The 12,911-nt window shown below is 46.0% G+C and overlaps 1 protein-coding gene and 1 long non-coding RNA gene across 4 annotated transcripts in view; one reads left to right on the top strand and one right to left on the bottom strand.

Annotated features, from left to right (window-relative positions):
- Nucleotides 1–627: 627 nt before the first annotated feature.
- On the bottom strand, nt 628–12,252 carry CHAC1 (ChaC glutathione specific gamma-glutamylcyclotransferase 1). Of its 2 annotated transcripts, XM_068945881.1 has the most exons (3): nt 11,921–12,252; nt 11,793–11,828; nt 630–11,473 (listed from the first exon to the last, which is right to left on the bottom strand). In XM_068945881.1, exons 1-3 carry the CDS (start codon nt 12,149–12,151, stop codon nt 11,042–11,044), a joined length of 699 nt encoding a protein of 232 aa, XP_068801982.1. In that variant the 5' UTR covers nt 12,152–12,252; the 3' UTR covers nt 630–11,041. The 2 variants fall into 2 exon arrangements, with proteins under 2 accessions (XP_068801983.1, XP_068801982.1); XM_068945882.1 differs by lacking the exon at nt 11,793–11,828 and having other exon boundaries at nt 628–11,473; nt 11,921–12,217.
- The window catches only part of LOC138067475 (uncharacterized), a 44,673-nt gene continuing 43,783 nt past the window's right edge, over nt 12,022–12,911 (top strand). For both annotated transcript variants that reach the window (XR_011141473.1, XR_011141474.1), the window contains exon 1: nt 12,022–12,155. This is a non-coding gene — a long non-coding RNA (uncharacterized lncRNA). The remainder of the gene's footprint in view (nt 12,156–12,911) is intronic.

The raw sequence follows: 12,911 nt of genomic DNA, 5'->3' as shown, positions 1-12,911 counted from the left end.
TTTTGCATCCAGGCATGAGGAAGTGTTTCAGTGCTCAGGTATGAAATGACAACTTCCTGCCTTAGCTGATGAGTATCATTGATAGAATGAGGTAGAGGAGGAAAATATTTAAACAACACTTTCATGCCCTCTTGAGTTTCCCTGTGGACTGTTCCTTCCTTCTTCTACGGTGTCCCTGATTGTGTTAAATCAGTGTACTGATTGTGTTAAATCTTGTACTATAGCACAAGAGTAGCCAAGTATCCCTTGTCTTCCTTATGGCATTTGCTTTGAAGTACTTGTTTTTTCCTCCCTGCTCCTTAGCCTTATCTAACTCATGTCAATCCTGTCTTCAGGATTTTTTGTTGACAGGAGAAGTGTTTCTGTTTAAAGGTGTTAATTTTTAAACAAAGGACCTTCATAGGCTTGCATCTCAGGGTTATGAAAACTGAATGCAAATAAAGCTAAGTGTGTGCATAGCTTGCAGCATTGTCACCTTGAATAAACCTTCACCAACCTTTACAAAAACGAGAACAAGTTTTATCGTTGCTCTGAGATTAGCAGAATCTATTTGACAGCTTACTCCTGTTTTGGACTGTCATGCAAAACGGATGATAAATTTATTCAAATTTCCTTATTCACAACTAGAACTAGTGACTTTTATATTTAACAGAATCACATTCTCCTTTAATTCAAGTCACTTTTTTCGGTAGACAAGCCTAAGCTCATATCAAAGGAGCCCTAAAAGCCATCTGATCTTACCACAGAGATGTGGATGGAGTAAGTGCGGTTTGCATTGGTTCACGGTGATCTGACTTCTTTGAAGAAATTGTCTTTGGTAGTCCTGATCCTTCCCGTGTCAGTCTTAATTTGCAAAGCACAGATTGCATTTCTGTGAGCCTATAAACAGTTGTGTCTGTTTTTTTTTTTTTTTTAATGGAAATGAATGGTCAGCAAATTTCAGGCTTGGTTTGCTGACTATTGCTTTCTATGACGATATTTTAAAAAACCACCGTAAGCTTTTGCTGTGTGATTGCACTTACCTACTTGCTGGCCAGTGGAGTGTGTTGCTGGCTAGTAAATAAAATGGAGCGCAGCTGGACACACCCCTGGGTGCCACTTTATTACCTGTGACAAAGCTCCATGGTTTTCCTCTGCAAGTATGGGAAACAGAAGAGACCTTCAGCCTTAAAAAACTTCCTAGCTAGAATACATGAAATCATATAGAATCTTGAAAACTAACGTCCAAAAAAAGCCTTTTGGGATCACCCCATGCATCTTGCCAGGTGCTGGTGTTGGTGTGAGGGCTCTTCTGTGTCTTGGAGCTTCTTGTTGCTCTTGCCTCCTTCCATAGAGTTCAAATGAATACTTCCTTAGACAACCTCTGCATCCCTACAGACCTCTTTTCTTGACGTTTAATCTAGATTTTTCTTTGATTTCATCTCATTTATAGCCATAGTATTATGGTATTTCTTTGCAAAGATAACATTTGATATAGCTCTAGAGATATGTAATGGTACAATTTCAGTATCTGGACTTCAGGTGCTTCTGAAACAGTAATTCAGCTTCATAACATGTTTGTCTCAGGTGATGACAGTCTTTCATCATTCTCTTTGATACTCTTTTGGAGGAAGTTACTGTGTCTACTCTTAGCCATAATTGTACCGTGATATATACTGAATTTGGTTAACATGGAAAAGTAATTGCTGTTTATTTTTTTTTAATTATTTGACACTCGGCTTAGTTCCTATCAACAAGTTCAAAACTTACAGACAGTGATGCTAGATCTGTACAAGCAGGTTTTTAAATGCGGTGTTGACTTAGGACTAGAAGGCATGACGATTACTTTTATGGGTTGTTACAGCCCCAAGTGACTTAACGTGTTTTTGAAAAATATCATCATGAACTTTGCAGAAGGAGACTCGTTTCCCTGGCCTTGATAGCGTGCTATTGTCATATATGATCAGAAGTATATATTGTATAATTAATACCAGTCAGTTACAGTGTAGTTTGATGTCCTTAGCTATACATGATTGTGTCTATCTGGAATCAAATAGCTAAAAGTTAGAGGTGAGAGTGGTTTAGCAGAATATTTACAGACAGATTAGAGAAGCCCAGCTCTTCCTTGCAGTGATATAACTGATAACAAATGAGAGAAGTAATGTTGTTTAAATTTTAAATTTAAAACAGAGCTTATGTCTGAGATGTTGCAGGAGTAAACACATGTGAGCAGCTTGGAACCGCCAGCAACTGTGAGCCTATGCCATTGGCTAAAGAAGCTTGAGGGCTTACAACTGATTTAAGGGTTATGTAAAAAAAACAAAACAAAACAAAACAAAAAAATGTTTCTCTGCCGAAGTTCATTTTTAGTTGGCAAATCAGTATTTTGCAAAGTTAAATGTGTGAGGTTTTAAGAATACTAAGAGCAAATGACTAAAATTGCAAAAACATGAATTCTAATTAGGCGATGACAAAGGTATCCATGAAAGCTTAAAATGATTCTTATAAAAATACATCTTCATACAGTCCTGATTACATGAACACACAGTATCTTTTTCTCACAGGGTGTCCCTGAATACCTACTATAAGGTATGGTTCCAAGTGCTTTGAAAAATATCATTCCTTAATGTTGCAATATGTGCAATCAAAGTCAGTGTACGCTTTTGAACTTACACTCTTGATCTGACACTTCATCGGTAAAATCAAAATTATACTACTTCACAAAGATGCTGTGAAGGTGAATTAAAGTTTGCAAAGGACTTGCTCGCTACAGCGATTTACCAGAGAAAAGTCAGTGTGGGAAACGGTCGCCTTGCATTCAGAGCAAGGTACATAAACAAATGTGGGACCACATATTAAACAAGGGGGAAACAAGGAATTGAGCTGCTGCTTGTTTGCTAACATCCTTTATGAAGTGAGATGAGACAAGAATCCTCTGGAAAAAACAGTGGCTATTTATTCTGACTGAGAGTGGTCCCACTGTTATTTTTTATCCTCAGTCCAGGACTGATCTGTCCTCAAATTATCAGATGAATTTCCAGGAACAGATGCAATATATATGTGGTTTAGAGATGCAAATACTTCCAGAACTGACTGTGCCATGCAGCAACAAGAGAGACTATTTCATCTGGCTCTTGCCTAACAGAGCCGGAGGTAATGGTGCGTCTGAGGTTGAATGTCAAAGGGAAAATAAAAAGCAGTATCCATCATAGCTACAGGGAGCTGGGCATTCCTGCTCTTTTCCCCCTCTAAAAATGAGATTGTGTGTTGGAGGAAGATTAAAGCTTTGGAGAAAAACACACTGTTATAAAGCAGACAGAAGAATGAATAAATGTAGAGTCTAAAAACTAGCTAGCTGTTTGAAATTTACTTTGGGATCCATTTTCTGAAGGAAATGGGCACCTCACTGAAAAAAAAACCAGAGAGGTTCCAGCTCATGATGTCTGTCGGAGTGTCCTGAGGACAAGGCTGTTGACCCCGGCTCTCTGTAACAGTATCTGCCGCCAGTGAGCGCCAGCAGCCTCTCACAGCGTTTTGGTTGCAGTTCCCAGAGGTCGCTTACAGCACTAGCTGCTCCGTCGCACTTGGAAAGCGAACACATCAACAGAGCCCTGGCACGCGGGGTGCGCAGGGTGAGGGGAGGTAGCGTCAGCACGCTCACCAGCAGCCTCTGTGTTCCTGTTGATGACAGAGCTGCCTTGCCATCGCCTGGAAGCAGGACAGTGCGTGCTCCCTCCTTTGCCATCACATGCCACGTTTCTGCTGACCTGGAGTTTGCAATCAATCAATCACTGGTGTCTCGTCTAGACAAGGAGGAAAAAAGGCTACTTTTTTGCTTGTTTTCTGAATGTTTTCAAATGTCACAAATGCATTGTGTAGACAGAGTTTAATGTCAGCGAGCTGGTTGTGGTTGCCCCGAGACTGTTTGTGGGCTGTTTGTAATTGCTGTAAGAAGGTCGGATGTGGGTCTGTGAAATGACTTCAGTATTGTTTGTACTGATGGTGTTGCTAGGTCCATAACTTCAGTTCAAGGCAGACTAGCAAAACAGATTACTGAGGCCATAAACTAATGAATTCCAGTGCTGATGTTGGCTTGAACCATTCTTTAGCCTCCCCCTTCACCTGTGAATGAAGATATTTGGGGCAGGTGCATTGCTGTGCAAGTCTGAGAGGGGATGGTGCCTAGCCTCAAGCATGCCGCCTCTTGTGTATGTGTGCGTGTGCTTACGAAGCCCCTGGGCTGCAGAAACCTGCAGCCAGAAATGAACCGTGATGAGTCCGGTATGTCAGAGGCCATCTGTGGCTGCTCTGCGCAGTATCTGACTTGCATGGTACAGTTGGCCACCATGTGTCCAGTGAGCCCAGACATGCATTAGTCATGTTTCTGCAGGACAAGCTTCCTATGCAGCAAGGTTTTACAGGCTGAATGAAAAACTCTTCTGTATAAAATTCATCCAGAGACGACTTTTTCTGTGAGTGGAGTGCTTACCGATTTCTGGGTGCTGCTAAGTGCTGTAATACCCACTAGCTGCTTGTGGACAGAGCAGGGAGCTGGCATTTGCTTTTGCTACCTGAGCTACCATGGCTTGAGTGGTTTGGATAAAAGCTTCCCCTTTCCTGATTCTCTTGGTGATAGGAGCTTTTAAGACCATTAGCTATCAATCAATCAGGTGTCTCCTAAATTGTCAGACTAGGGCCAAACTGATCCTTGGTGATTTTAATTTAAGACTCATGGAAATGTGTCCCATGAAAATAGTGAGAAGAGGGAGGCAAAAAGCAGCAAAAGCAGGAGGACAGAAGAGAGCAGTCTTTGTTCTTGTGTCCCCAGAAAAGCTCAGTGTGGTCTGGGAACAGTTTGGTGTCCCCAGCTAGGAAAACAGCACCTCTCTGTCTTTGAACTTGCCTGACCTTTTACATTATTTCAGCCTCATTCTCTAGAGTTCAAGGTACTGGCTGTGCTTCAGGAATTCAAAAGCATAAACACTCATCAGTTTGGCTGGCACTACACATGAGATGAAAAGGGAGCTGGGAAAGAATAAAACGCATCCAAAAACCAAACAAAAAGTGTATGGGGTTTGTAAACAAACCATGTAGAGCTTCCACAGTGTTGTCCAGGATGCCCACTTCCTTCCTGCCTCCCTTTCCTCTCTACTGCCTCCTGGTCCTAACACCGCTATGAAACCATACAGGAATTCTCTAATAACTTCAATACTGCGTAGTTAAACGAGAGAGGCTTTTGCTTAAGCCAAGGCAACTAGTTAGTAGGAAATCCCCAAGTCTGCTGAGTGGTTGCTACTTTTGCTGCCAGTGTAATTTTCCCCTAACCTGGCTGCAAATCTATTTTTTTTTTAATCCCCTCTTGTTCTTCCTGTGGCCAGGGAACTATGCAGTCCTGAGCTAGGCTGTGTGTTAGTACTACATCACTGCCCACTCATATGCTGGGACTGCACTGCCTTATGCTGAATTATGCTGCACTGTCTTATTCCTGAATTACAGGAAAAAAACTTTGGATTTGATGCTACTAAAGTATAGGGCTTTTCATGAGAACTGACAGTACCAAAGCAAGAGGTCTGACTCAGGAAAAACCTCCCATCCAGTCTCTGCTCATTCATTTTCCCCTCTGCCTTTGGGACTAGGCTGGAGAACCGAATGCGATATAAACCAATTTAAAGCTTCACAGAGGACTTTCAGGCCTAGACTGATTCATGATACTAGGTTTTGGCACCTGCTGGCCATAGGCAGTACTACTATTCTGGCACTGAAATTATCTGAAATGTGTTAAATGGAGAAGCTCGAAAGCACGCAGGTGACCACATCTCTCTGTTTTGTGCTGACTGGTTCAGGCCATACTGTGCCAAGTCAATCTCACTTGTCTCGTTGCAGCCACGCATCCACTACACCCTTGTTCTTTTCCCTGCTTCACTATTCCGTCCTTTTAGGCAGCAGGAGCAGAAAAACAGGCTGTTACAAAACCAGACATCGTTTCTTGACAGATCCGCTCTGTAGTGTGTATAAAGTGCTGTTCAGCCTCTACTGCAGATGGGAGAGCTTGATAGAGTGCAGCCTTTGCAGATGCTATAACAAAAAAAAAAAAAACCACAAAGACGACAGGCTGCTTTCTGCACGTGCCAGCCAGACTGTGTCACTGCAGAGATTGTGACTGACCAGGGCAGAAGCCAGTAGCTGTGATAAGTGTTCTTTGGCTTTGGCTTTTACTTTTCCTCTGCTTGTGAAGCATCTGTAAGTGATAAAAATCCACATTTCAGTCTGTCTCGAGTGGCAAACAGACACATAGGGAATAACACATGTGCTACATACAACCAGCTGCAGCTCCTGTAACAGCTGCTGAATTCATTGTGTGCCACCTTCTGTAGCTTGCACACACTCACTGCGAGCTCGCCTCTCCCAGCTGTGCGCGGCAGAGCTGTGGGGCCCCTCAGGATGCTGTAGGTGAGTCCCCCGCAGCAGCGTCCCTCCCCTTGAGCTCCCTGCTCCTGCTGGGACTGACAGCCTGCTCTGGCGCTTTGATAGTCTTAAGAGTCTGTGCTGGCCCCATTTTCTGTATGCTCAAGTGTATGTTCTCCTCAAGGAGACCTGACCAAACTGCTGGCTGCTTGAATACCCAAACAAGGAATACTGGTCTGTTCCCTACCCCTCTCCCAGGTCACTGTCCTCTCCTACATCCTCCCTGCTTCTCTGAACCCTGTCCCAGTACTGTGATCAACCACAAATGAGAGTTTTGTCTTTTTTCATATTTTCCTCCTCCCCAGTGAGAGGCAATCTCATTGATTTTTGAATCCTAAGTCTCATCTAGAAAAGGGCATGGAGCATCGGTTAGGCAAGTTTACAGTTGGGTGATATTATATTTAAACTACAGTTATCTATATTTACATGACAGGATCTCATTTTTACCAAAGCTGGAATCATCCTAATGGTGATCTACTGCATGAGGTCTCCTTGGTTTTCAACACTGTACTTGGAAATAATGTGATATGGTAGCATCTGAAAGACAGAGCCTTTTTCTTCTATTTTCATCTTCCTTGAATCTTTTAAACATTCTTGAGTATCTTTTTCCTTTCTCCTGTCCTAGTAAAGACCATGTGCACTTGGGAGTGCTTTATACATATGGAGGCCAGGATTGGATTAACTGTTGTCATCTACTTTATTTAGCTGGGTGGGCCCTTACCTAATGTGCTCTAGAAACGGTGACCATCAGGCCTACGTTCCCAGGGTTATGTGGGAGCCATTGGGTGGGAAAATGGGAAAGAGTGAAGAAGGGACTGAAATCATGTGAATTGTGGTGTTTTAAAACTTGGGAAGTGAGAGAGCTGGTAAACACGTTTACACTACAAGCAGGAAAGCTGATTTCTAGCGTGAGGTGACCCAATAGGAGCGAGCTTGTTAGGGAACTCAGTTGCAAATGAGAGAGGAAGCCACTAGATATGAAAGCATCTCCAGAGATATCTTAGCAGTATTTTGCACATGGGGTTGATACTATTACTCTCTTCCAAAAAAGTTGAAGTGCTTTGTCCAAGGTTAGCCCTCAGGCCTATGGCAGAGCTCACAGATTTGTGCCCACATCCAGCTTTTTACTGCACTGGGCTGTGCTGCTTTGCCTAGATTGAGTACTGTTAAAGTAGCCACATGAAGTGGGGGGAGGCTGCTTGTAGTGAAATGTGTATGGGGTACTCTGGAACTCACTGCATACTGTCTTCACATATTATCACTGACCTGGCACTCACAAGCACAAGGTCATACGACTATCTCCGAGCAGCAATTTTCCACAACTTTGGTTCTTCAGAGACAAAACACCTTGGTCCCATCTTTTGAGTAGCCATATAACACATTAGCTGGGCAAATAGCAAATGTTGCAGGGCTTTGCCTCTCCTCACTCATGTGACCAAAAATTCAAATTTGGAATCTTAACCTAAGTTCATCAGCCAACTAAAACCTGACTAGTTCCCAGAATCACAGGACACAAGAAAGGCCTCAAGAAAGAACTTTTGAAATATTTCATTGTCTGTCCTAATGGCTATAAGATGCAGTGACAGGACGACAGCAGACAACAGGGAAGCTGCTGCCTTTGCCACTCCTGCTGGGCTATGAAAAGAAAACAGGCTCTCTTTCTTGGACCATCACTACAAAGAGCTCATTCAGGAGAAAAATGGCAGTTCAGTGAGGCTTCTCTACACTTGTGCTTAAAATACATAATTCTTCAAGAAAAGAAGAAACAGCAGCTGAAGGAACAGTCCTACCACTGACTTGTTCACAAGCACTTGCTGCCTGTCCTTTACTGCTTACATGAAAGATCATGGAACCAATCCTGCCTAGATGGGATGAAAACCAGCTGGCCATATGAAATAGTAATGCAGGATGCTTATTGCATATCTGCTATCAGTTCCTAGCTGTCTGAAGTGACTAAGTGCCTTTGAAACTTTGGAAAGGTATGAAGATATTTTTGCTTTATCTGGAGATACTTTGCTATTTGAGCACGTAGTCTTGTACTAAGAGAACATTCTCCTTGCTGGTAAGTTGATTCTTTAACCCTGTAATTTTCCAGCTGGGGGATACTGGCAAGCCACAAAGGCTTGACAGCTAGGGAAGGAATGGAAGTTTGCAAGCCACCCTGGTAAGGGCTTAACAGTTGTAAGTGGGCCATATCATCCATAAGCTATCTCAGGGAGATTCTCCCCAAAGTATCAGTTTAATGATAAAAATGCCCATCAACTGTGGGTACTGCTTTCTCTCATAGGAGACTTGTAACAACAGGACATTCCCCATCTCTAAGTATCTCCAGAATTGCCCATGAGTTACTCCAAAGATGTTTTATGGTCTCACATAGAGAACAAAACATCGCTCAGAGCAGCACTGTCAGCAGAAGAGGGCAAGAAGAGGCTTTCTGCTGAGTATTCTCCCTTAGAAGGGCTGAGTCTTTGATTTTCCTGTAACTGAACCCCAGGCTTACAGCTCCCATGGGGAAACGCAGCTACTCAGTTGAAGCAAGAGCCTTCAAGCAAAAGGAAGAGCTCAGTTTTCTCTAACATTCTTTCATTAGCACTAAGTTAATTGTTTCAATTAGCTGTCACTCCTTCATCACTCAGGAGTCAAGGCAGGTAATACTGGTAAGTAACATGATGTACCAGTGTTGAGGCAAGTGGTGACTAGAGGAGTCCAGAAGGGCACCACACATTACCCCTGAACATACCATATTATGCACAAGACAAGGGAAAGAACTTTCTCCCCTGCTCCAGTCAGATTGAGCTGTGAGTTGCTGTTTCTTGTCCTTTTGCCATTACTTCTTGGAAGCAGTGATGCCAAGTTACACTTAAAAAGAAACCTTTTGACCTGCCAAGGGAGAATTACGTTTTTATGCCTGACCTCCACTGCCAGGAGGCCTGGTTTGTATCCATTGTCAGCACTTGGACTCCAGGATCAACAAGAGCTGAAAGCTGAGAAAACAAAATGATTCAACTCCCCTTTTTTCAAAGGGAAAGGGTCAGTTGGTGTCTTCTAATAGAACTGGCAGAAGGAGGCTGCTCAGTGAGATTTTTTATACACAGGAACAATGGCAGCATCACTTTATTTTTAAAAACCTATTAAGGGTCAGTTTGAATGCAAAAATCACTAATGAGAGAGACCAGAGTACAAAAAAACTTTAGAATTTTGTCATTTTGTTTTTTACTGGGCACAGTACAGTATAGCTTTATATACATACAAGCCACAGTAATACAAACTTCCTAGCCCCCTTCCCCCCCATCCTTTTTTTTTTTTTAATTAAAAAAGACATTTGGGAGGAGTCAATATGTCCCAGGAGTCAGCTCCCAAAAGCTATTTTGCCACAGCCGCAGTAGCAGCTTTTTTTTTTTTTTTTTTTTTTAAGTAAATACTATGGATTTTGTTGACATTAATATGTCAAGTTCAAAAGCCTGAGCTTGCAGCATTGCCTGTTTAACATGATGGAAGCAGGCTTCTAGATAACTCAAAGGCTTGCAAATATGCTCAGTCACAGTCCTTTGTAGTCAAAGGAGAGTGTACTATACAAGTGGGATTGCTTAGACACCTAGGTATGAAACTAGAACCTTCAAATGCTTTCTAGAGAAACCCATACTATCCTGAAGCCTAATAGGCTTATCCAGCACAAGGTTAGAGTGCTGCAGCATCCAGACAGCTTTCCTGCAGACAGTACAGACTTTCCACACAGGTAGGACCACTTCTTATCAAGTCAGTTAAGACTGTAGCAGCACAGAGTCAGTGAGGCTTGGAGAAAAGCTTCTGTCTTTAAAGCAGGCTTAGTTCCTCAGAAAACTGATCTAAAACTAGAAGGCACAAATGCAAGGTTGAATGTGAACCACATACCAGTGTGGCATGTAAATAAACAGTTCAGACATCCCTCCTAAGGGAGCATGCAACATATAATAAATAAGACACGACATTTTAGAAAATAAGTGCATTCATCTGATCCTTTGCAACATAAGGAAGTAGGACCTACAGAGGCAAGTTCATTCAATATTGCACAGAAATCCTGACATTTACTGTCAGGTCATTGTAGTGGAGGTGGGACAGGGGAAAATAGGGGGTCTTGTTTAGCAGAGCCTGCCCAAGTCTCCACCACCACACAGGCAGCTTTGCCGGCCTGAGGTAGAATTACATATAGACTGCTTAAGCCCAGTCAAGTCCTGCTCAACTGGTCTTCAGAAAGAAGAAAAGAAAAAAGGGAAGGAAGTACACAGAAGAGACAAGCTTCTTTTCAGAGGAAAAGAGTGAATGCTTCAGGTTTGACCCCCCAAAGCAAGCCTTACAGAAGAAGATTATCTACCAGCCAAGACCCCTGCTCCCCAGCAGGAAAGCAGCAATAGCTATCTTAGTGTTACAGGTAAGGAGTGTAGCAGGCATACTAATTGCAAGTCCCATAGCAAACATGCTTTACAGCTCCTCCACTTCCTCCCCTACTATTTGCTAAGGTTCCCTTTATTTACCCAGTCCAGTATATTTTGTTGGAATTAAGGCTGTCCCATTTTTCTCCCTTATTTCCATTTTACTGGTACCCTGCAAGTTTTCTGCTTCAGCCCTTGGACTTCTGAGGGACATTTGCAGTCTCTTCTAGGGACTCCTCTGTGCGGTATAGGCAGGGAAGAATAGAAATAAGAGCCTCTTCAATGGAGAAGAGATGTTCATCCTCTGCTTGAGGACAGAAGTAGCGCATGAAGTCCGCTAGTCTCAGCAAGTACTCTATGTTATGGCCAGCACAACCACTTGAGACAATGATTTGAGCTGCAATGTCTTCTTCAGATGCTGGGCCAAGGTAAGAAGGGTTCTGTGGCGTTGCAATGTAAACAAGGGCCAAGATGGGTTCACCTGCATCTTTATCCTGTGGGTGGAACTTCACCAACTTGGTGTCATAGCCTCCCAGGACAGCTTCTCGCATGTTCAGATACTGCAGTGATGCAGCAATTTGTTCTCCACAGACTTCATAGGCTACACCCCAGGTGCATGCCTAAAATAAGAGCAAGGTGGTTACGTGATGCTGTAACTGCAATGAACAAGTCCATTTATGCTTCAAAGCAAACCTATCTAGTTCTTCAACTGCTCCTTCCTGCACCAGCTAGCTGGTGGAAGTCTGTTCAGGGAACAAACTGCAGAACTGATGACAGAAAGGGGCAGAGCAAGATAACCCGCCCCCCACCCCCAGCAGGGCAGAAAAGCACTCGGCTGCTGACATGAGCAAGTGCCGGCTACTGATGCGGGCACCGCCGCCCGGAGTCGGCCGGCTGCACGCCCCTCTCCCCGCCAGCCCGCCGCGGCCCCCTACTCACCCCGCAGTCCTCCAGCAGCGTCACCACCCGGCCGGGCTGTGGGGAGAGGCAAAGCCGTTAGAAGCGGGGCCGCCGCCGCCGCCCCCCTCCCCGCCCGCCCAACGGCCGCCGAGGCGCCCCGCCCTCACCGTCTTCGCGCTGCCGCGGTGGAAGGTGTCGCCCTGCCAGAAGCGGCGGCTGTAGCCGCGGATGAAGCCCACCTTGCGCGACGTGAACTCGAAGCCCGGCCGCCACACCAGCGAGCCGTACCCGAAGATCCACAACGGCGCCTTCAGCTCCGCGCCGTCCGCCTGCCGCGGGGGCGGCGCCAGCTCCGGCCGGCCCAGCAGCTCCTCGGCAGGCAGCGAGTCTCCCGGCATAACGGTAGCAACGGCAGCAGCGCGAGGCGCTCGTAGCGCGGCATGCGCCGCCGCGGCGCTTTAAAGGCCGGGCCGCCGCGCGCCGCGCGCCCCGCCCCCCCGGCCGGGAGGCGGCCTCTCATTGGCGGCACAGGCCGCCGCCGCTCGCTGATTGGTGGGAGCGGGCACGGCGGCGGCGGTGGTGGCGGCGCGGGGTGATGCAACGCGGCCGGGGTGTTTCGCGGTGCCGCGCGTGGGGCAAAGCGGGGCGGGGGTTGCGTCAGGCGCGCGGAGGGGGCGGCGGCCGGTACCCCCGCCCGGGCGGGGCGGGCCGGGTCGGGCCGAGGCGGCCGGCGGCCGGTGTCGCGCAGCCCGCGGGGAGGAGCCGTCAGCCGCTCCTCACGGAGCCTGAAGCCGGCGGCGGCGCTTGTTTTTGCCTCTCTGCCGCGGGAGCGGCTTTCCGCCCGCGCGCCAGGGGGTGCGCGAGGGGCCGGAGCCGTTGGCGCCGGGGGAGGGGCTGACCCCCCCCCCCCCACCTCACCTCACGGTCGAGGAGGAGCCGCGGGGCTTCAAGGCCGCGGAGCTTGTGGAGCCCAGGCGAGGTCCTGGTTCCTGGCTGCCCCGGCCGGAGGTCGCCCTGCTGCCTTGGGCAGAGCTGGGCCCAAACGCAGCTTTCTGCCAGGTGGTCCCTGAACAGTCACCCCTTCGGTCTCGTTAAGAAATGAAGTTGCTCTCGCAGTCTGGGGAAGGGAAAACCTCATTTTACAATGAGCCGCCCAAA

This window comes from Struthio camelus, chromosome 5 (genome assembly GCF_040807025.1).
Source record: "Struthio camelus isolate bStrCam1 chromosome 5, bStrCam1.hap1, whole genome shotgun sequence".
NCBI classification, from domain to species: Eukaryota; Metazoa; Chordata; class Aves; order Struthioniformes; family Struthionidae; genus Struthio; species Struthio camelus.
The sequence above is the reverse complement of the archived record's forward strand: the minus strand, read 5'-3'. Positions and strand labels throughout refer to the sequence as shown.